Source organism: Cucurbita pepo, chromosome 9 (genome assembly GCF_057944985.1).
Source record: "Cucurbita pepo subsp. pepo isolate OVF chromosome 9, ASM5794498v1, whole genome shotgun sequence".
Classification (NCBI taxonomy): Eukaryota; Viridiplantae; Streptophyta; class Magnoliopsida; order Cucurbitales; family Cucurbitaceae; genus Cucurbita; species Cucurbita pepo.
This window is the reverse complement of record NC_141806.1, coordinates 3092535-3116608: the sequence shown is the minus strand read 5'-3', so window position 1 is coordinate 3116608 and position 24074 is coordinate 3092535. Positions and strand designations below refer to the sequence as shown.

The 24074-nt window shown below is 36.6% G+C and overlaps 3 protein-coding genes across 7 annotated transcripts; 2 read left to right on the top strand and 1 right to left on the bottom strand.

The window, feature by feature from the left end:
• Window positions 1-1129: 1129 nt before the first annotated feature.
• Window positions 1130-15359, bottom strand: LNO1 (Nuclear pore complex protein). Of its 4 annotated transcripts, XM_023685819.2 has the most exons (16): window positions 15008-15359; window positions 14728-14936; window positions 14221-14389; window positions 13137-13283; window positions 12056-12180; window positions 10395-10507; window positions 10091-10227; window positions 9123-9288; window positions 8115-8976; window positions 7009-7161; window positions 5845-5902; window positions 5317-5450; window positions 5110-5234; window positions 4654-4999; window positions 3330-3504; window positions 1130-3184 (listed from the first exon to the last, which is right to left on the bottom strand). In XM_023685819.2, the coding sequence occupies exons 1-16, from the start codon at window positions 15228-15230 to the stop codon at window positions 1281-1283; spliced, it is 5046 nt and encodes a 1681-aa protein (XP_023541587.2). In that variant the 5' UTR covers window positions 15231-15359; the 3' UTR covers window positions 1130-1280. The 4 variants fall into 4 exon arrangements, with proteins under 4 accessions (XP_023541587.2, XP_086983274.1, XP_023541588.2 ...); XM_087127148.1 differs by lacking the exons at window positions 14728-14936; window positions 15008-15359 and having other exon boundaries at window positions 13137-13273; window positions 14221-14360; XM_023685820.2 differs by lacking the exons at window positions 10395-10507; window positions 14221-14389; window positions 14728-14936; window positions 15008-15359 and having other exon boundaries at window positions 13137-13273.
• A 1193-nt stretch (window positions 15360-16552) lies between these two features.
• Window positions 16553-19388, top strand: CRR22 (Pentatricopeptide repeat (PPR) superfamily protein). The gene has a single exon (XM_023685506.2). The coding sequence runs from the start codon at window positions 16591-16593 to the stop codon at window positions 19069-19071; it is 2481 nt and encodes an 826-aa protein (XP_023541274.2). The 5' UTR covers window positions 16553-16590; the 3' UTR covers window positions 19072-19388.
• A 398-nt stretch (window positions 19389-19786) lies between these two features.
• LOC111802106 (protein NCA1-like) lies at window positions 19787-24051 on the top strand. Of its 2 annotated transcripts, XM_023686354.2 has the most exons (8): window positions 19787-19984; window positions 20074-20467; window positions 20555-20789; window positions 21495-21640; window positions 21989-22076; window positions 22155-22301; window positions 23359-23508; window positions 23609-24051. In XM_023686354.2, exons 2-8 carry the CDS (start codon window positions 20103-20105, stop codon window positions 23675-23677), a joined length of 1200 nt encoding a protein of 399 aa, XP_023542122.1. In that variant the 5' UTR covers window positions 19787-19984; window positions 20074-20102; the 3' UTR covers window positions 23678-24051. The 2 variants fall into 2 exon arrangements, with proteins under 2 accessions (XP_023542122.1, XP_023542121.1); XM_023686353.2 differs by having other exon boundaries at window positions 19787-20467.
• Window positions 24052-24074: the final 23 nt, after the last annotated feature.

The window sequence follows — 24074 nt, the reverse complement described above, 5'->3', positions numbered from 1 at the left end:
TTATTATTATTACAACATAAATTCATTATGTTTTATTTACCAAATTTGGCCAACATTACTTAAATTATATCATAAACTTCATATAAGTTGGTGTTTTCAAAGGTAATTAACTAATTTGTTCTAATTACCTTATAATTAATCCATTTTATTTTAATTTTATGTACTAAATAATTTTTTTTTTTTTCAAATTATCCATACAATAAAATATCTTTTTTTTTATGGAAAAAATCATGTACTTTTTTTTCTTTTAATAATTTCAGGAATTAATTTAATTATAAGAAATTAAAAGGAAAGAAATTGTTTGCAACTCATAGAATAAGAATGAATTTTTATTATATGGTAGGTGTAATTAGTTCCTATAGTTTGTGATTTTTTTTTTTTAAATTTTAATTTTCTTACTATTAAATATGCCTAAATTTTGTCTATGTACTCCCAATGAATTTTGAAATTATATTTTAATGTTAATTTTTTTTATTTAAAAAATTGTATCTATTAGTCTTTCCGGTCATAAAAATGTTATTATTATGTACTCTTTTTATTGGACGAAAAAAAGACGAAAATTATTAATGAAAATTTATTAGAAATACAGAACTAATAGATAGTTAAAAGTATATAGACTAAAATGAAATATATGGACCGATGTTTCAAAATAAGAGACTATTTGACACTTAAAACGAGTGGTTAGTTAGCCTGTTTCAAGCGAATTTTGGTTAGCTTGCCTGTTTCAAGCAAGTTTTTAAATAGTCAGATAAGAAGTATAATCATCATCTTCGTTTTGTCTTTTATTATAGATTGAATCATGTGAATGTCTAAACGTTTCTTACAACATCGTTTTGTCTTTTTCGATAGGCTAAATTAAGCGAAAGTTTATTAACACTTTTTACCAACGAGTGAACGGATTCTTTGAATAAAAAAGAACAAGTAAATCATTTATGAAAAACCATATTTTACATAATTTATTAAAAAAAAATAATTTTAGCAAATATAATTGTAAAAGTTCTAAATTTTATTTCTTCAATGAAACCTTATAAATAAATTATTTTCCTAAGTATGTTGAATAATCATAAAAATTAAAATTAAAATTAAAAATAAAAAAAAATTAAAAAAAAAAATCATTAGCAATGGGAAAGATAGGAATATGCAAATTCATATTGCTAACTAATAATACATCATTGGTATGCTTAAGCAATAAAATACACACCTGAATTTTTCTACTTTTTGAGTTTACCAAAATTTAATGTACATACCTTTTTCTGGACTCTGTCAAGGTGAATATGAGACTACTTTCTAATCTGGGTGAAAAGTTCAGGAGGTTTTCCAGTTCCTCCTGATCCACCAGGAGCAGCGCCAAAAGCCGAGAACCCGCCGCTTCCTTGCTGGTTGCCGAACGCCCCGAATCCACCTGCAGCACCGGCAAAACCTCCGCCTGCAGCACCTGCAAAACCTCCACCTGCAGCACCTGCAAAACCTCCACCGGTAGCACCTGCAAAACCTCCCGTTGGGGGAGAAGCACCAGCAAATCCTCCACCGGTAGAGGCTGCACCAGCAAAACCACCGCCACTGAAACCACCACCACCAAAACCACCGCCACCACCTGAACCAACACCAGCAAAACCACCACCAACAGGTTTCACACTAGTAAAGCCACCACCATTAAAACCGCCAGGGGATCCTGTAGCAGTTCCAGGTAGACTAGGACCAAGCTGTCTTGATTGTCCAAATGAACCAAGAACAGTACCCAGTGCTTGCTGCCCTACTCCAATCTGAGCAGGCTGACCAAACCCGCCTTGAGCGGGAGCTTGAGTAGCCATTCCAGAGCCAAAGCTACCAGAGAACGCAACTGAATTTGTCGGTTGTGATGCTGCTTGTGAAGCCAGCGGAGATTGGAAGCTAAACGATGCAGGCCGAAACAACTCTCCACTTGGAGGAGAAGCCATAGTAAAGGAAGAGTTCATTGAGGTTGCATTCACATTGCCAAACGAACCACCAAATGGATTTGGTTTAGGAGCATTCGACATAGGCGTAGAGGTAGTTCCAAATCCTCCCAAGCTGCTCAAACTAAACTCGACGTTATTCGTCTCTGGGGCCTCCTCGTCCATATCGTCATCCTGAGTAATCAAAGCATCTGAAGTTTCACTTTTACCATTTGCAGAAACCTTAGGAGTCGAGTTTGGTGTAGGTAATGGAACAAAAGCAGCAGATGACTGTTGTGGTTGAGCATCCGCTGTTACAAATGGAACATGTCCTCCCACATCTTTGGAAACCGTCTGGGTTACAGAAGTTGGCTCTACATGATTTCCAACAGCAAGTGTTACAGAAGGTTGAAGCTTCAGTTCACGGGACTCGGGCTTTGAAGCCGGTGCTTGCTTTTCGGTATCAGCATCTGATTTCGGCATCGGTTGTTCTTTACTCGAGGATACCAATGTAGGATTCAAGGAAGATAGATTAGATGGTGGTGATACCATCTTAGGTGCCTGAAATAGGGAATCAGAAACAGAAACAACCGGAAAGGCGAAGCTCGATTGGGTTGATGTTGACAGAGGTTTATTGAGATCTACAACAGCAGCAGCAGCAGGACTTGGAAATGATTTGCTTAGCGGAGATCCTGAAAATAAAGTCGACGCACTTGAAGGAGTATTTACAGGTGCTGGTGCTGAAACTGATGGTGAAAACACGGTCGGCGGTTTCTTTTCTTCAGTCTTTCTCAGTCCATCAACGATCGGAACCAAAGAAGATGTTGTACCAACAGATGCAGGTTCAGGCTTATTTGCAGATCCAAAAAGTGGACTTGGAGTTGTAAGTCTCTCCTTTACGTTAGCAGTTTTCTGACTGTTTGGATTCAAGGTTTCAATGGAATCTTTCGGCGTGGACATCGGTTTAGATGATGTTACGAAGATAGATGATTTCTGCTCAAAGTTCATATTAGATTTCTGGACCGAGTCGCTTCTAGCGAGTGAGAAGAAATCAGAAGCTTTTGACTTCTCAGGATAAGTCACCTCTGCAAATTTGTTTTCTGAAGCCGCACTGTACGCTTCACTATTACTTTTTTTCAGCATTTCATGAGATGATTGGAACACTGGCAGAGGAGATGGTGCTGTACCATTAGTTTTTTGCGGTGGTTGGAATTTCTGTCTAGGAGGGCTAGCCCATGAGAAAGGCGTTGCGGGGTTCTCGGAGCCTTGTTCTGGATATCGAATATAAATATAAGCCGAAACATTCAAAACTTTTAAGAACAAGAAAAATACTTCATAACAGAGAATTTGTAAAAGCTGACAGTAAACAAATGACTATAGAAACCTTCTGATTATGCTTCATCTTTGGGATTATACCTGCATTTTTGGATGATGATGATAGCATAGACGATGCTATGCGACTAGCTGGACGAGCAACGGTTGCTGGTCCTTCAAGTGTGGGAGAACGAAATTGTTTCTCATTGGACAATGGTGTTCCTTGCAAGATCATCCGCTTAACGGTGGTTGTCGGAGGTTGAACGCTAGCCAGGTTCTGCACCAATTTTACAGGGGATTCATGTTATGATACAAAAGCATAGGAAGTTTGCAAAATTGTTAAGCAAAAAACAGTGCGTTAATGTGCAAAATTATCCCGGGGGAATAGGATATACTATCCACCCAAGAAAAGAGAGTCAATTGTCTTGACAAAAAAATGAAGAAAAACTGCAAATTTATATTATTTAAAAAATGCAGAAATCCATAAAGCCAATACCCCATAATAATCCGACAAGTACTCAGGATCCAGGTAGATGGAAGCATGTTAAATTCGGACAGATGGGTAATCAACTTGGGTGGATGGAGATAGAATATAACATAAAACACTTGGTTGGAAGGGTGCATTCTTGATTGAATGCATGAGTGCAGTTTGTTCAAATCCGTGATGCGATTGTGTCATCGAGAACGATGACTAGTATAAGTGGGGGAAGATATCACAACTGTGACAAGAAGAGAGTAAATTGTGACCTCCAGGAGCAAATAGGCAGAAGGCGAGTGGCGCCCATACGACCACGTGAGGGCAGAGGTAGACAAGTGTCATGATATGACCGAGGAGGAGGATGGTGCATCATCCAACACACAAAAAAGAGTGTGCGTGAAAGCCAAGCTGAGGTATAAGCAAGATTAGAAGCAACGTTGTTGCCATGAATGTCAGATACGGGCTCGAAAAAGGCCACTAGAGCCCCAAGTCATAAACCTCAAAAGTCAGGGTTCCGGAGTGAGTTTTAGCAAGCAACTCTAGAGTTATGTTTGTCTATATAAAAAATAGAGTTTGCAAATTTGGTATCAATCGAACACCAGAAGAATGCTCCACAAGATCATATAACCGTTCGCCAAAATCATGTCTACTCCTACCAAACCTAAAATGTCTCAAAATGTACTGTAGGGAGAGGCATAGGCATGTGTCGGGCCATATGCATCCTCATTGTTCCAACAACATTCCATACAAGAAATCCATGAATGGGCATTATGAAGAAAGGTGGTCAAAGAACAACTTGCCAAGTTCTGAACCATCTTCCATGTATGGCACTTAATCCAAGTTTATTTTACTAATAAAAAATATAGATCTTATTTTAAATTGACAGCAAAGTTCCATATGAAACACAGGTAAGAAAAATGAAAATAGGGGTTCAAGGAAACACAGTACCCTGTCAAGTGAGTCTCTTCTCCTTCTCCCAGTTTCCGTTTCAGAAATTTTCGCTCCACTCCGCTGTTTTCTTCTCGATGTATCTTTACTTGAAAAAGAATCAGCAGAAAGTAAAAGCTTCTTACTAGAAGTTTCTGGAATTTTGTTCACATTTGGAGAACTGAAAGAAGCATCATAAGTAATTCCAATAGTGTCGAACAATTCCTTCGTGATACTCTGCCTTTTCGAAGAGGGCGATTCGATATTGAGTGTAGCAATTTGTTTTGATAGATTATCAGAAAGAAGTTGAGCTGCTGCTAATTGAGATCCCATTATGTTATTCAAACTATGTAAGGAATGACTTTGCCTGAAACAAATTTTGAGGAAGAAACGTGTGTCGGGCTACTCAAAACGACCAGCTGAAAAGCAAACGGTAATAAAGCTAATAAATTTCTCACTGAACAAAATTTGACGTACCTCGAAGATCCAAATTTCCTTTGAAGAGCTCTTTCGTTAACTTGAGTTTCATCATTTCCACCGAACTTATTCAGCTCAAGGCCATTAAAATGTCTTTCTAACTCAATTAACTGGTTAGTCATATTCTGGAAAAGAGAAGAACATAATGGATACATCACATCTCCAATTGAGGGAATTCATTTGTTTTCGAAACAATCGATAACCTACCTGATTCATCTGCAAAATGTGCTGTCGTTTTAGCTCTAATTCAGAACTTAACTTTTGGCGATCCCAATGTTCCCAATAGTTGCTGTCAGAAGCTTGCGTAACAATACCTTCAATGTATGTTTTCTTTGACAAAACTGAAACCAAATAAACTAAAAATGTAAAATACATATGAAATTATGACCAGAAATCAATTGATTATAACCTACATGTTGATATTCAACCAAGTCAACGTGATGACTGGACTTACAATCGTTATTTATTTCAGGATCCCCGTATCGTCAATCAAATTCCCGTGATAACTAATGAGATTATTTTACAGAGAAACTTTAGCTTCGACGTTTGGAAGGGATATACATGGAACTTTCTTATTCTACTTCTTTGTGACATTCAAATATTCAATACATACTAAACAAATCACTTTTCCAATATTAACTACATCAACATGGAATATTCTATGCCATATTCTATGCCAACAAGGTCGCCATCAATCATGTAGTATAAACGAACAAGAAGCTGAGGTTTAAATACCTTCAACCGTTCTGTCAAAGAGATTTTGTACCTCCTGTGCACGCTCAGTCATTGTGCGCTGCAAAGAGAAGGAAAAATGAAATTCACGTGTAAGATAACAGTATTGACAACAAGGAAAAGGATTGTGGGAAGAAATAGAAAAGGAAAAAGGGACTCAAAAAGAAGAGACCAAAATTATAGTATGTAATTCAAATCGAAAGAACTAAACAATAGAGGAATATTTTCTAAATTTGATATGAGAAAATCAAAAGGGCATTCATCAACATAAATCTTCTTTTATTCTAGTTCTAAAAAGTTCTATTATTTTTAACATCCAGTTCACCAACTAATGAAATTAAATTCAAAACAACAAGTTATTCCAAACATACTAACCAAAAGAACAATCAACGTTAGATATCTACAGAATCCCCATTAAAGTCATATAAACAGCAAATCTGAGGAAACGATCAATAAAGAAATGCATGCAACTAATCATAGTAATAACTCTTCTCTGAGTCACATTCCAAGAGAACACTTGAAACCTGGGTTACTTCTGATATTCTCTAAGCTCAAGTAATTTGCAAATCAACAGACTATTATGCTTTATTTATTTTCGAAATACAAAACGAACCGTTTCATTGAAGATATGAAACGAGAATAAAGCTCAAAAGATACAAACTCCAAAAGTGAGAGAAAGAAAGAACAAAACATAGTAAAATTACATAAGAAATAAGCCTTGAATAGGTTAAATAGTTCTTTCTCAAATGATTCAAGTCAAACATAATTAGTTTCTTCAAGGTTGATATCCAGTACTGGCATTGGCCATAGGACAGGGAATATAGCAATCTTTTCTCACACCGTACATATCGTTTTCAATTAGTTTCCTTTTCAGTGATGCTTCCATTAAGCTATTGTCGTTTCACTATTTTTTCTTTTTTTTTTTTTTTTTTTTTTCCCTTCGCTGATCTCTCTTACTCTACACATCATTGCTACAAAATGAGAAGCCCTGCAGCCACTCATCCTCCATAATTTAATTTTTCACATTTTTTCTCCTTTTCTGAATCTAGTACTTCTAGCAATAAATAGTGAGGTTATACAAATTAATAACCATACTCTCAGTCAGCCAAAGTACAGGAAAAAAATAATTAACAAACTAAAAAACACAAAATAATAATTGATAATTACCCTCCATATTTGACATTGATCTGAAAGAGTGGCTAAGCCAAGCTCCAAAGCTTCAACGGAGCTTTTCTGGAAAGTAGTGCAGGCATCCAAAAAACCACCCGGCTCTTCTATAGATTCTAGAAGCATGTCCAGCCCTTCGCACATTTCAGTCATCTGTAGAGAATAGGAAGCATTGAAGAAGCCAGAAAAAAATCTGAAAGAAACAAAATATATATACACACAAATATATAGAAAATCAAGCTTACAGAAAACATGAGAGGATACAAGGGGAAGACAAAAGTAATACTCCATAAAAGTTCTAATTCAAGATGGGGATCAAATCAAGTAAAATAAGGCCTAAAGAATAATTACAAAAAATTTTACACGAAAACCCATAGAGGTATGATGTCTCATGAAGGATCACCACCTCCTTCTCCGATCTTTCAATCTAAAAATCCTATTGTTTCTTTCCCTCCAAAATCTCACACAACAGCACAACAACAAGCAAACCATAGTCGTCGACTCTTTTCACGAAAAAGAATACTTGGCTGCAAAAAAAATTATAATCTGGCATACACATGGAATATAGAGTTAAGATGTAAATTGAGTAACTCTAATTGAGCACAATCTAACTATTTTGGAGTATGACGCATCTACAACTTTCTCGCTTTTGACTTCAATAATCCTCAACGGTCTCGTTGACTCTAAGAGCCTGTTCTAAGATTTGTCTTCAAGAAATGAAGGCCTCTTAAAATATGAAATTTTCTTTGGGGAAGTTTCCTTAATTAATCTGGTATGATTTTATACACACTAGTAGTTAAACTAATGGGCGTAAAATCCTTAACCCTAATCACTCTTTCCTCTTAAGAACCACATAGTGAAAGTTTCATTTAGAGTTGTTCAAAATTCCTCGTTTAGACCTTACTCTAGAAAATCAAGCTGTAAATTAGGGCTTTATGCTTCGGATTGTTACCTTGTATATGTTTATAACTGTATTTTTCTTTTCCTAATGGGTTTAGATTGATAGCATGTTTTTTGCTTATTTGATTGGGTGTCTCTTAAATATGATTCTTCTCCACTCAATGAAATATAGAAAAATATTATCCTTCCTACATAGCTTCACTTACTGGTTTTGCCAAGGGGACGTTGCCGTAATTTCGCTCTGAACCATCTTGCTTCTTATTAGAAATTTTACCCAACGAGAAGTTGTCTTGCAAAGATACTTGCGAGCTCTGTATCACTGGTAAAGATTCAATTTTACCAGCACCTGCACTTACTTGTCTCCCACTTTGTGTTAATGTACTTGGAACATCCTTCGGTTGAAAAGGCTTTCCAGCAAAACCTGTGAAAGCATTTGCAGCACCCAAACTTTGCTTTACTGTTGATTCTTTAACATTGAGAAAGGGATGGCTAGGAACATCCGCCGATTGCTCCGAAAAAGCAACAGACCCAAGGCCAGTAAATTTCTGAACAGGCTTATCAAAATTCCCAATCTGATTGTTGGGTCTCTCCAAGAAAGAAGGCTTTAACGATTGGTTAGGCATGTCCACGGATTGCCCCGAAAAAGCGACAGATCCAAGACCAGTAAATTTATGAAAAGGCTTATTAAAGTTCCCAATCTCATTGTTGGGTCTCTCCAAGATAGAGGACTTCAATGATTGGCTAGGCACGTCCACAGATTGCCCCGAAAAAGCAACAGATCCAAGACCAGTAAAATTTTTAGCAGGCTTAGCGAAATTCCCAATCTCGTTGTTCGGTCTCTCCAAGGTAGAAGGCTTCAATGGTTGTGAAAAAGCAAAAGAATCCATTTGCTGGCTTTTAGCATTACTCTCTCTGGTAATAACTGGACTCTCATCTACTTTAGATACTGGACGCTGATCAATATTAGAAAAGAGCTGAGGCTGATCATCAGTAGGCACTACTGTATCGTCTTCCTCTTCCTCATCACAAGCAGAAACAGTCTCATCTGAAGCTTCAGATTCATTAGCACTGCATGAAAAGTTCAAAAAAAAACATAGTAAAAGAAAATCAGGAGCTATAATCATACTATTTAGGCTGCTATTAACAAGGGGGTAAATGGACTTTGGTCTTGGGTAACACTAACAAGCAAGGTCTCAAAACAGATAAGGCAGTACCTAGAAAAATGAAACAGAATGAGTTTTCCCTCTAGAGTAAGACACAAGAGAGTGCAATATGGCGAGACTTCTCTAATCTCTTCATTTCCAACTTGGACTTCCACCTTTCCAGGGAGAGAAACTCGATCAATGCACAGCCCCATTACCAAATTATCGTCACCGTTGTCTGAAACAAGAAAGAGATAGAATTATATCACAGAAGAAGAGATACTGCAGAAGTACAAAAATTAAAACCTAATCTCACACAGGTGTGTAAATAAAAAATGACTGTAAAGGCAATCAAAAGTTTCTAATGGTAACAAGCCCTGCAACCCAACACTAAATTTCAGGAAATGATACTTCCCTCTGTGTGTGCACTTGAAAACACCAGGGAAAATCAAATAACTAGTGAAACGCTATAAGAAAACAGAACGGAACCAACTCTTAGAAAATTCAAGAAAAGCACAAGTATATTAATTGGATAATGTCCCAAAATAAATTGATCGACCGCATTGTAATCATTTTGTATTGAGAAGCCAAACTTTCATTTAGAAGAAAATAGAAAGAATAAAAGAGGACCAACATTGGCCAACAAGACTAAAATAAAAACAGCCTAAAAATAGCCAAACAGGACTGGCCTAACAAACAAGAAAAGGACTCCAATCCAAGAGAATATTTAAGTCATGAAAAACCAACTCTAAGGAAGCCATAAATGTAGCGATCAAAAAATCACAAGGCAGGAAAAGTCATAATATAATATAAAGAAAATATGTTTCTTATTTGATTCTTCAAACAATTAAACTCTAAAGAGATGATACACAAATACACATCCAGAGAAACGTCTTTTAGACTACATTTATATTAGGAAATGCAAATCATAGCTCATTTGATGACTCAATGCATTAAAATGGGACACATTCCTAGGGAGGGGGGAAATGGAAACAAGATAAGCTAATGAACTGTGGTAGTCAAATCACGAGATCCCTAACCTTGAAGCTCAATCCTCGGGAGTGACTTATCTCTTTCAATATCAATAACAGCAACTTCATTCTCAACCTCTTGCAACCAACCAAGCAACACAATATGCTGATCTGTATTGTTCCTATTGGCAACAATTGCGAGCTTGCTGCACCCAAATCAAGAAAGGTAATAAATAAAGTTGACCTGTAGGATCAGAATTAAAGAATAACCTCAAAGTAACGGGAAAAAGTTCTCTAAATAAAAATAAAAAAAGAGGAATTCCATGTAAAATTCAATTCAGAGCTTTAATGAGACCAAGTGATTTCTACATACCATTTATCTAAATAACTCAATAATAAACAAGGCCCAGTTTCAACAGGCAAAATGTCTGGAGTGAAACCTGAATATATATCATGGAACGATAACAAGACTTTATTTGAGGAAACCTACAAAAGAGGGTGACAAAAATTAATCTACCAAAATAGATATAAAATAAATAAATCAATAACACATTCACTACAACATGTTGATCAGTTAATGATACTGTTTCATAATTCTTGTTAAGCAAATTACATTCAATTTAGTATGCGTTTGTGGAAACAAATACGAAAACTATGATAACTCTCCGCTGTTACTATCATTCAGAAGATCAGAACAATAAGTAACAGATTTATAACCAATAAAAGGAAGGTGATTGATCTTCAATCTAGGGCACTAATTACAGGGAAAGTATGCAAACTTTCTCAATGTATATAAAAAATGCTTGGGGTAAAAATATTAATAATAACAATAACATGATACATCATCCACAGATCTAAGATTTTGTCAAGACACAAGAAAGAAAAAAAAATTATTCATGATCTTCCTCGCTTCTTAATCAATGTATTCGTAACCTTAGCAATCATTTCCTTGAATAATGACTGCTAAGGTTCCCTCAAACAACCATCTACCTTGTTTCGATCTAAACTACTCATTTTCTACTAAGAAGACTACACATGGCCAATCTAATAAAGCTCAACTAGCTTTTTCTCTAAAGGTGAAACAGGAACTCTCATTAGCTCAGTAATTAGTAGTATCCCAATTTACTTCTTTTCCTTTTTTTCATTCTCCTAGCAGAGTGTGTAAGGTTATTAAGAAGTTGATGCGAGATTTCCTTTGGGAAGAGGTTGAAGAGAGGGGAGGAGCGCACCTAGTGAATTGGGAGACTATGGGAAAGTCGCTCACTCTTAGTGGGTTAGAACTTGGGAATCTTGAGTTTGTTATAGAGCTCTCTTAGGAAAATGGCTTTCGCAATCCCTCTCGAATCAAATTCCCTTTGCTGTAGGATTATTGTGAGTAAGCACAGTCCTCATCCTTTTGCGTTGTCCTTGAATGGGGTAAAAGTTCTGGCAAGAATCCTTGGAAAGAAATAATCAAGCGCATTATTTTCTTTCCACATTCAAGGATTTATTTACCCTATAAATGTTTTTGTTTCCCAATGAGATAAACTATACCAGTTGGTAAACCAACTAATCTCTCACAAATAATTTCCACAATAGCAACCGTAAACATCAATAAAGCTAGTGTACGAGATTTTTTTTTTTTTATCAAGAAACCAAGGTTTCAATTAGAAAGAAGGCATATAAAAGGGCTAGTAAAAAACAACAGCCAAAAGAAATTATTCAAACAACAATGGACCCAACCAAAAAAAAAAGGACTCCGTGCAGAAGAACAAAACTTAGAATATGATAATTACAAAGGTCCTTAAATTTTTAATTTACAAATGCCTAAATTTGGCAAGATCTCACACCTCTTTCCAAGACCTCTTATAGCCTCTAAAAATTATCTCATTCCTTTCAAGCCAAATGCTCCATAAGACAGCAAAAAAAAAAAAAAAAGGTATAAGCACAATCATGAACACAACCCTTCTCAGGAAAATAGAAATGGAAAAAGGAGAAAAGATTGAAAAAATTAATAAAAAGAAGAAGAAAAAAAAGAAAATCACAGCTACTCACGTCAGTGATTTTTCCATCTTTACTTCTGATAACTTGGACAAAGTAATCTTCTTCATCACCTGTTGCAGTCACTTGAAAGCATCCTATAATGATACAATCAGCACGAACCCACTTGATAGAGTCAACTGACAAATCAGGAAAAATCAAGTTAAAACATGGTACCAGAAGTATTTTCTAGAATGATAAATATAAGATTGTCATTAAGAGTAAAAATAGTATTTTTGTTGTTTATTACATAATATTATCATTTTCAATTTATTTTAATTTTCAGATATTTGTTTTTTACTTTTCTTAAATTTTCTGGATTATTACAATTTAGTTAGAATTTAACTTGCATGATAATTCCTTGTTCTATTGGAAACCTCATTTAGTTATATTTTTATTTTGGAGAAGGAACCACATAGTAAGTAAAAAGAATTACATAAGCGGAAGGAAGAGGCAAATTCTCAGACTAGCCATAGAGTTCCCAAAACCCTGCAATTGGAGATTTATTTTAGCTCCTTTTGTCTTAGTTTGTAAGCTTGTTAGTGTTTTATCACTCATCTCAATGAAACTTTGGCTTCGCATAATTATTAAAAAAATAATATTTGAAATTTAAAATAAATAACTCACGACAATGACAATTATCCCAATCTAAAATTGCATGGGAGAAGAAGCAATGTCTTCAAAATTCCCATGATTTCTCTCTAGTCAAAAACCCCCATATAACAATGACAATTCATCCCAATCAAGAATTTTTTTTCTTTTTTTTTTCTTTTACCACTAATCATTGGCAATCAAATCTATCCAACGATAGTAGCCAAACTAAATAGGGTTAAAATAAGAATAAAAAAAGTATGCTGAGATTACTGAGGAAGAATGCAAGGTACTCCTTTCCATGCTAACAACTCAAACTCAACTTGTAGCTAATCTTGGAAACACTAAGTTTGAGTTCCACTCAGATAGATCACAAAAGTAAAATATAAGAGACATCACTCACCAAAAGAAAAAATAAAAAGAATGATGAAAGTTATGAAACCTTCACGTTTCAACACTTTACAGACATCATTTTTACACACGCACAGAGAGAGAGAGAGAGAACCTTTCACTGCAAAGTCCGTATCAGTGTCACCATTCCCTAAACTCGGCAAGAGTGACATGGAAAGTCGTTCCTTGAATTTATATGAGAAAATGGTAAGAGTGTCCTTTTTAGCCACAGCAATGAATTTTCCTTTCACACTGCATTCAACTAAAATCCAAAATAAGGTTTTTAAAAAGTTCAAAAATAGTAGCTCCACATGTATAAGCTTTGCTCATAATAATTCATGTAAATGGATTGCTTTCATAAAAAAAAATAAAATAAAATAAAAAATAAAAAAAATAGCAAGAAAGCAGGGGCAAGAAAATACAAACAAATAAGAACTTCTCTTCCAAAGACACTGCAGAGTATATGTGGGGAAAAAAAAGAACAAAAAGAATACAATAACTAAAATAGTTCACTATACAGGGACAAAACATATATGGACAAACAAAGTCTCGTTGCTTAAATGAAATATACAAGGATAAACAATAGATGAAGTACCTAGAAGAATTGAGTAGAAAGATGCAAATTTAAGAGAGCTCGTCTAATTTTTATGAAGGGACACCCAGTACTGGATAATTTCACAGGAAAAAATAGAAAGTTCAAGGAAATTCAGCATCTCTCCTTGCCTATACATTGCAAAAAGATTCGTCCTCTTGAAGTAGAAATTCTAAATAGGCCTTTCAATAGCCCAAGATATCCATGACCAAGGCAACTGTACTTTTTTAAACTGAAATTTTGAAGCTTTTTATTGTAGAATGTGATGCTTCTGACAAATGGTGTAGACGGACATATGATGTTTGCACCACCATATAAGATAATACACTGATATACATACTGTAACACGAGCTAAAAGATAAACTATCTATCACTCGAGGATAAAAAAAAATTGGGGCAAAAGCAACAACATGCAATATTTCAATATTAAATAATGTATTTTGATGAGCAAACCGAGTTTAATAGAAGTGTGAAAACAATAGTCCTAACCATCGTCAATTAAATATACAGTCATTTAACATAAAATGTAAGAAACTTATCAAACGCCACATAAATTTGCCATTATGAATTATAAACATAAGTTACTGTTCAAAAGTACGCAGCGTACCAGCATCAATATCGTGCATGATATGTTTAAAAGGACCACTAGCCGATCCTTGGTATAACTTTCCATGTTTTGAAAGAACCAGATAAGAATTTTCCGGCTTTCTGGTCCATTTGAAGTCTTTGATGCAACTGGAATCAGTTGTTGAACAAGAGAAATAGGGTTTTTCAGCCTGCATAGCAGCAATGAAATATAAGAAAATGACGTGCAAGAAAAATAACTAAACAAAACAAAAAAACCATTAGCAATAAGAGTGAAACAGCGTTAAATAAATGGAAAACTTGCTGAGAGATTAGCGGATTTCGATCTTAAGGCGAGTTAGAGGTTTCATCAAAATACTACTGTAAGTTCCAGAGAGAAAAACCATGTAATTACTCCGTGCAGGAATTTAATTCAGTAACGTACTTAACCAATGATTGTGATATTTTCCCCGTTGATGCAAATAACCAAAATGACATTTCAGGGGAACGGTGCTTTGAAATTAGGACAAGCTTCAGTTAAAAGCACTACCTTATCAAGCAGCGAGTCAACTGAAAAAAGATGAACATCACCAGCTACGACGGCAGCAAGAAAAGAATTATCATTGGAAAGTGCAAGAACATGAACTTTCCCGACGGAAACATCCACAATACTCAAATCCTGGACTGAAGAACCAGTTCCCCCGTTTTTCATCTCCTTAGCTGAAGCAACTACATCCTTGGTCCTCACCACAAAAAACCCTAAACAAACAAAATTCTTCAGAAAATCAACAGTATTCACAACAAAAGGGGAAGCAATTGAAATTACCAACCAGACAAATGGGCAACGAATGTAAGACCAAAACTCTCAGACACAGCAAGAGGCTGGGAAGGAGGACTTCCAGGATCAAAAATGGAGTCATTGAGCTTGACAGGAACAGGTTCGCCGATCTTTTCGAAGTAGTAATCGTTGGTTTCAACATGCTCCCCTTCGTAACAGTCTTCCAATGCAATAGGAGTTGAAGAAGTGGAATGCCGCGAATCAACGGAAGCCATGAATTGACTGAAGCTTTTCTCTGAATCGAGAGAGAAGCTCTGCGGAAGATTTTCGAAGCAAACGAATGTTCTTCCCTCTTCTTCTTCTCCGACTCGAGGGGTTTTTGGAGTTCGCACTCTTCAAGTGCCTTTGGGCGGTAAGCGTGTGGGAGATTAAATATATACCTCCGATTTTAAGCTATTGGAATTTTTCCCAAAAAAAAATTAAATAATAATAATAATAATAATATAAAAGTCATTGTATACCCCTATTATTAATAATAATACATTTAAAATTGTTTTAAAAAATTTACCACAGCGTTCCATAAATACTCATGAACTTTTTTAGAATGACGTTAAAAATATTTATAGATGATCTATGAGGTGTCAATAGTCAAAAGGTGTGTTTGTATAACTCGATAATCTGACCAACCTAGATTACCGAACCCAAAACATAAGCGTTGGGTTTGTTGGATGATGAAAGTCCCACATCGGCTAATTTAAAGAATGATCATGCGTTTATAAACAAAAAATACTCTCTCAATTGGTGTGAGGCCTTTTCGGGAAGCCCATGAGAGCTTATGCTCAAAGTGGACAATATCATATCATTTTGGAAAGCTCTGTTCGTCCTAAATATTTAACATGTTAGTGATATATTACCGCTTATAAACGTTTAATATTTGAATTTTATGAATTTTTATTTATTAATGTAATACGTATTAATATATGAACGTAGATTTTTTTTAAAAAACAAAAAAAAAAAAAAAAAAAAAACCTAAAAATAAAGAAATTGAGTTCAAACTCTATTTAGGTCAGAATTTCTTCGAACATGTGCTTGAATTCATTCGAGACGTGAGCAATCTCGATTCACCCACCTGACTGTTAGTGATATATTACTGCTCGTGAATGTTTAATATTTGAGTTTTATGAAATTTTATTTATTAATGACGTATTAATAAAAAAAAACCTAAAAATAGAGAAATTGAGTTGCAGACTCTATTTAGGTGGCTCGATTCACCAATCTAACCGGTCCGACTCACAGCCAACGCTCTTGCTTGCATTGATAACAGTGAAAATCTCTCGAAGGGTTTATAAATAGATAATACAAATCGTTGGTATCAAATTTGTTGTGTAAATATACCATATAAGACTGATATGTTGATTCGAAATATTATTATTAATTTATTGGAATTATTGTATTTTATTTATTACTTTAAATTTTTTTAAAAGTATTTATTAATCATTTTATTCGAATTATTGTATTTTATTTATTATTATTATTATTATTATTATTATTAATCATTTTATTCGAATTATTGTATTTTATTAAATAAAAAATTGGAAGCCTTAGCGCCTCTGTACAAGCCGAGAGAGAGAGGACATGAGCTCGCAGCTACTTCCAGTCTCCTCTCTTCCATCCATCGCCATAGCCAAAGCTCACAATCGAACTCCATTAAAGCCAAGCTCCATTTCCATCTCCTCATCTCCTCTTCCATCTCACACTCTTTCAGAAAGAACGCACATCCCCTCCCATGTCTACAGGCATCCAGCCGCCGTGCTTCTCGAGCTCTGCACTTCCATGAAAGAGCTCCACCAAATCCTCCCACTGGTCATAAAAAATGGCCTCTACAACGAGCATTTATTTCAAACCAAGCTCGTCAGCTTGTTTTCCAAGTATGGCAGCATCAACGAGGCCGCTCGTGTTTTCGAGCCGATTGAGGAGAAGATCGACGTTCTCTACCACACGATGCTAAAAGGATATGCGAAGAATTCGTCGTTGGAGACTGCTCTTGCTTTTCTTTGTCGAATGAGGTACGATGAGGTTAAGCCTGTTGTGTATAATTTTACTTATTTGCTTAAGGTTTGTGGCGATAATGCGGATTTGAAGAGGGGTAGGGAGATTCATGGGAATCTGATTAAGAATTCGTTTGGGGCGAATGTATTTGCAATGACTGGTGTTGTGAACATGTATGCGAAGTGTAGGCAGATTGACGATGCATACAAGATGTTCGACAGAATGCCTGTGAGAGATTTGGTGTCTTGGAATACGATTATTACTGGGTTTTCCCAAAATGGGTTTGCAAATAAGGCCCTGGAGTTGGTTTTGAGTATGCAAGATGAAGGCCAAAGGCCTGATTCGATTACATTGGTTACTGTTCTTCCTGCTGCTGCTGATATTGGATCGTTAATGGTGGGGAAATCTATTCATGGGTATGCCATTAGAGCTGGATTTTCAAAGCTTGTTAATATTTCAACTGCTTTGGTTGATATGTATTCAAAATGTGGATCAGTTGATACAGCTAGATTGATTTTTGATGGAATGGAACAGAAGACTGTTGTGTCATGGAATTCCATGATGGCTGGATATGTGCAAAGTGGTGAACCAGAGATGGCTATTGCAATCTTTGAGAAGATGTTGGATGAAGGAATAGAGCCTACCAATGTAACCATTATGGAAGCGTTACATGCCTGCGCCGATTTGGGTGATTTCGAAATGGGGAAGTTCGTTCATAAGTTCGTCGATAAGTTAAATCTTGGTTCGGACGTATCCATTATGAACTCATTGATATCTATGTATTCGAAGTGTAATCGAGTCGACATTGCTTCTGATATCTTCAAGAACTTACATCGAAAAACTCTCGTCTCATGGAATGCAATGATTTTGGGTTATACTCAAAATGGAAGAGTGAGTGAAGCTTTGAATTGTTTTTGTGAGATGCAATCTTTAGGTATAAAATCTGATTCATTTACAATGGTTAGTGTGATACCTGCTCTTGCAGAATTATCAGTCACTCGCCAAGCTAAGTGGATACATGGACTAGTTATTCGATCTTGTTTGGACAAAAATATTTTCGTAACGACCGCTCTCGTCGACATGTATGCAAAATGTGGAGCAATTCACATGGCGAGGAAGCTTTTCGACATGATCGATGACCGACATGTCATAACATGGAACGCAATGATAGATGGATATGGAACACACGGACTTGGAAGGGCTGCGGTAAACCTTTTTGACGAGATGCGAAGGGGAACAGTTGAGCCAAATGATATTACATTCTTATGCGTTATTTCCGCTTGTAGTCACTCAGGTTTGGTAGACGAAGGACTTCGTTATTTCGAGAGCATGAAACAAGATTATGGATTAGAGCCTTCGATGGATCACTATGGTGCGATGGTCGACCTTCTCGGTCGAGCTGGTAGGATCAAGGAGGCTTGGGATTTTATAGAAAACATGCCAGTTAGTCCCGGGATTACCGTGTACGGTGCCATGTTGGGTGCGTGTAAAATTCACAAAAACGTCGAGTTTGGAGAGAAATCAGCCAATAAACTGTTTGAGATGAACCCTGATGAAGGTGGCTATCATGTGTTGCTTGCAAATATTTATGCTTCTGCTTCGAAGTGGGGCAAGGTAGCTGAAGTAAGAAGAACAATGGAGAAGAAAGGGCTTAAGAAGACTCCTGGTTGCAGCTTTGTGGAGCTAAGAAACGAGGTCCATTCCTTTTATTCAGGTAGCACAACTCATCCACAATCCAAGAGAATTTACGCCTTTCTCGAGGAACTTGGGGACGAAATCAAGGCAGCTGGCTACGTGCCCGACACGAGCTCGATACACGACGTGGAAGACGATGTCCAAGAGCAGCTTCTCAATAGCCATAGCGAGAAGCTCGCTATTGCTTTCAGTCTTTTGAACACGAGTCCGAACACTACGATACACGTACGAAAGAATCTACGAGTGTGTGGAGATTGTCACAATGCAACGAAGTATATTTCGCTCGTGACCGGAAGGGAAATCATAGTAAGGGATATGCATAGATTTCATCATTTCAAAAATGGAAGTTGTTCTTGTGGAGATTATTGGTGAGCTATAGTCATGCTGTTTCTTATACATCATAGTTGTTCTTGAAAGCATTCGGGAGGTGATTAGTCGTTTTTGGCCAAGCTTCTATTAGGCCGACCACTACATAACTAAAGAGATCCATACATAATGAGCGACAGTGAAGTCCGTTAAAGGTGAAAGTTGTAGCTTCTAGGACGAAGTCGAGCCACTAATGGAGTGGCGAATGAGGCATACTCTATGTATCCTAGACTAGTAACGACTGAAATATGAGAAAAAAACGACATCAAATTTCAGTGAACTATTTAAGCTATTAGTGTGATTGATCCGAGAATTACCAAGGACTTTCGGTAGACTGATTTCATTTTCGAATTCGTTTGAGACGGGTCCTAGCGTTACCGAGTTCTTTCAGTGTGATCCGAATGTCATTTTTAATAAATTATCTGAAAACATATCCTTTCGAATAAATGACTTTCTTTCAAAAGAATATAGAATAATATTTTTTTTTTCACATCTTAAAGTTAAGATATATACAGTTCTATCGAGATTTTTTTTTTAATTAACAATAAATTTTAATTAATTTGGTTCAAGGTTTCAAGAGGAACACATTAATCAACAAAATCCATAAAATTTTCATGTATATGAATCAAACTCAAACATGATTCAAACCCTAATTAATTCAAATGCCCAAATGAACTTTATAATGTTTTTTAATTTATTGCAAACAGAAATGAATTGATAATTCATATAGATTTACTTTTCAATTGCGGAGTCGCGGTCGATCTCAATAATTTATACATTTCGAGAGCGATTTAGATAATTTGAGAATACTGGTGGTTAGGAACCCGACACGATTCGGAAAGCGACGTTGGATGCAGAAATCTACACAAATTTGGGGATTTTCAATTGAAACCAGGTTCTTAGGGCATTGATTTTCCAGGTTTCATCTTCGTTTTTGTTTGTGAATCGATTGATTTCGTTTCAATTTCGATTATATAGAAAAAAAGTTTTAAATTCGAGTTGTATCAGTGGGAGAGGGGGATCGGTCGAGAATCGATATGACTCCTGTTTGTCCCTTCGTGAAATCTGCTCGTCCCGACGACGCTTCTTCTCGGAAGCACCAGCCGGAATCTGCTTGTCCTTTTGCGAAATCCGGCCGTTCCGATGATGCTTCTTCAAGAAAACAGCAATCATCGGAGTCTTCATGTCCGTTTTCGAAATCTGCTCGTTCGGATGACGCTTCTTTGAAGAAGGATCAGCCTGAGGCGGAGAAAGACGTTGCCGATGCTGCTAAAACTGGCGGCAAATGTCCATTCGGATATGATTCTCAAACTTTCAAGATTGGTCCTCTAAGCTGTATGATTTGTCAGGCACTTCTCTTTGAATGCAGCAGATGTGTCCCCTGTTCTCACATTTTCTGCAAGTAATTTATCAACTATGGTGCTTTTTGATCTTCGTTTTAGTAATTTATCAGGCATTTATTCGTTTGTTTCTTGTTGAATTGAACTAGAGCATGTATATCACGCTTCAATGATTGCCCCCTGTGTGGAGCTGACATTGAGAAGATTGAAGCACACGCTGATCTGCAAGCGACGGTTGATCGATTCATTGAAGGTCATGCGAGAATCAAGAGATCTCAGATGAACTCAGACAAAGAGCAGGAGGAAGTTAGTGAAAGTAAAGTAGTTATTTATGAAGATTTGTCCATGGAGAGAGGTGCTTTCTTGATCCAACAAGCCATGAGGGTAATATTCCTTGTTGTTTTCTTCATGTTTCGTTCATGCCCTTGATCTCTGATTGCATGTTTGATCATCTCACTGCAATCAATTCAATCTTTCCTTTGATGAAATCCGTTTATTTGGAGGATCTAGTTAGTTTTTGTAACCGTCCAAGTCCACATATTGTCCTCTTTAGGCTTTCCCTTTCGGGTTTCCCCTCAAGGTTTTTAAAACGTGTCTGCTAGGGAGAGGTTTCAACACCCTTATAAAAAATGTTTCATTCTCCTCTCCAACCGATGTGGGATCTCACAATCCACCCCATTCGGGGCCCAACATCTTCGTTGGCACTCGTTCCTCTTTCCAATTGACGTGGGATCTCACAATCCACCCCTTTTTGGGGCCTAACGTCCTCGTTAGCACATCGCCCGGTGTCTTACTCTAATACCATTTGTAATAGCTCAAGCCCACCACTAGAAAATATTGTCCTCTTTGGGCTTTCCCTTTCGGGCTTCTCCTCAAGGTTTTTAAAACACGTCTGTTGAGGAGAGGTTTCTATACCTTTATAAAGAATGCTTCGTTCTCCTCCTCTCCAACCGATGCGAGATCTCACATGAAACACGCAAGAATTTAGGAAACGGTTATCTAAACACCATTTAGAAATTGGGAACTGCATTTCCTAACATCTCTTTTTGTTCTTAAAGGTTTTGAACTCAACTCTGGCTTTTATTGCAGGCATTTCGTGCCCAGAATATTGAAAGTGCCAAATCCAGGCTCACTATCTGTGTTGAAGATATTCGAGATCAGTTAGAAAGAGCGGGCAATTCATCAGAATTATGCTCACAGCTTGGAGCAGTTCTAGGCACACTTGGTGATTGTTGGTACGTTGGCTCCCTTCTCTCTCTCTCTCTCTCTCATGAATATCGTCCAGTAGTTTAGTGTTTATTGAAACTTAGGTGGTGAGTTTTTGAATTAGATGTATCTCTTTGAGTCCCCTTGGTTTCACATCGGCCTATTTGTCGGTAACAATGGTCAACTAATAGGTCTTTTAGGCATTCAGATTCTTGAGTTATCATTCTAACTACTAGCATGTGTAATTAAATGAAATCCTGATGTAAATATTCCTTGCAATTATCCAAACAATATTATGTGTCCAAATTTTTTTAGTTCACCAAAACAATATCCATAAATCTTGATGTAAAGGTCTGTTGTTCGATCCTACTTTACAGTCGAGCAGCTGGGGATGCTAGTTCTGCAATAAAGCACTTCGAAGAAAGTGTAGAATTTCTCTCAAAACTACCCGAAAAGACTCGCGAGGTTCTTTATTAGAAACTTTTGTGAGTTATCAACTGCTTGCTTTTGTAATACTTAGTAACCCTTTTCTTCTGAACTCAGGTCACGCATACACTTTCTGTTTCACTAAATAAAATTGGCGATCTTAAATATTATGAAGGAGACCTTCAAGCTGCAAGATCTTATTATCAGCAATCTCTTAATGTTCGCCAAGATGCAAGCAAGCATCATTCAGAAGATCCATCCCAGGTTTGTGATTGTGAATTTCTTATATGAAATTTTTTTCCCTAAACGATAACATGTCGTGTATGCTATCCAGTTCTAGAACCTTTTAGCGATAAGTAGTTTCGTTGAAGGTCCATCGACCAAAATGGATGTTAATAGAGACAACCCTTTACCTTAAGCCTGACAAATCTCGTTTCACTTGCCCTACCGCTTTCATTGCCCGTAAAGACTCGAGATCTACAGCCCTAGCGAGCAAAAACTAATTTTTGAACATCATCAACTGCATCTTATACACTATGAAATAAAAACTTAACGGAATCTTTCTGGGCGGACTAGCAAGAAAGCTCAAGGGTACAAAAAACTGACCTTAATGCCTCATTCCCTTTCAAAATTGTCCAGTGTTTTCTTTTGCATTCCGTGTACCCGAAAGGAACGCAAAGTTATACCATTAAATACCGACATACTTCTGCAAATCAACTTGATGTAGTAGCTTAGTAGGGATAGTTTGAAGATGTTTGTGTCTTTTTTGAAGTTTACTGTTTTAGTTATTGACTGTTAGCTTAGTAGGGACCTTGAAATTAAGTTCAACATTGAATAAAGTTCTTTTTCCCTTTTTCTTTTGAAAATTCTAAAGAGGGTCGATGTGAGATTGCGTTATCCGTATCAGTGTGATGTTCTCTCCCGAACAAACGACTGTTGTCGGTTGAGATCGAAGAAAAAAAATCCTTTTTAAACACATTGTAGGAGGGGGCCATTTATCTAACAGCATATAACAAGTTCCAAGAAGAAAAATAGAACTTCATCAATCCTTCATTGCTATCAATGAAATTCAATGGGTATTTTGTGGAGTCGATGTAATCTTGACTTACTAGTTGGTTGAGTACTCTTCAAATGCTTACTATCGACCCTTCGTAGTTTAGAATACGATTGGTGTTAGGAAGTCTTGGTCCATTCTTGCTTACGAAGACTTCGATTGTGGATTTTATCGTCACATTATCATACGTTAAAATAATTAAATAAATGGTATTGTTCAAGTTCCTCATGGTTTCTGAAATGGATTATTCACCTTATTGCTTGCTAGATCCTAGATGTGGCTGTTTCGCTTGCAAAAGTGGCAGATGTGGACAGTGGTCTAGGAAATGAGGATATGGCAGTTAATGGGTTCGAGGAAGGCATAAAGTTATTGGAAGCATTAACACTGAACTCGGAGAATCCTGGTCTTGAGCAGCGAGTAAGGCTAAGATTCTTTGTTTCCGAACGTTTTATAGATAATGTCTTAATTAGTTGAACTATATTTGAGTTGATCGATATTATTTCTATTTTACTTGTAGCGTCAATCTGTGTTGAAGTTCCTCGAAGGTCAACTTGCAGAGCGACAAAAGGCAACTCAATCCAGTTGATGGAAAGACGTGATGATGGCTTCTGTTAGAGATCATTCATATGCAACGTCTTAGTTAAGCAAATAAGCCGAGAAACGGGGAAGATCGCGAGCGTTAAGGAAATTTGTCACTATGGAATACGTCGACTTAGATGCTCTCATCGTGTTTTCTTCAGCATATAGTACAGAAGCATACATAATCGATGTTGCTTTAGTCGCATTGCTGAATCAGCAGGTCTGCCCAGTCATCACGTCACGTCTCGTGTATAATGGTGTTCTTATCGTCTCTAATAAGTCTGGTTTTTGTAGAATTTAGCAGGAACTCCTCACGCTCTTTTTCAGTGAAGTTGTTTGCTAAGCTTGAACCTCTGAAATAAATTGAACTTTTAAGTAGAATTTGATCTTGTTTATGATGCTTT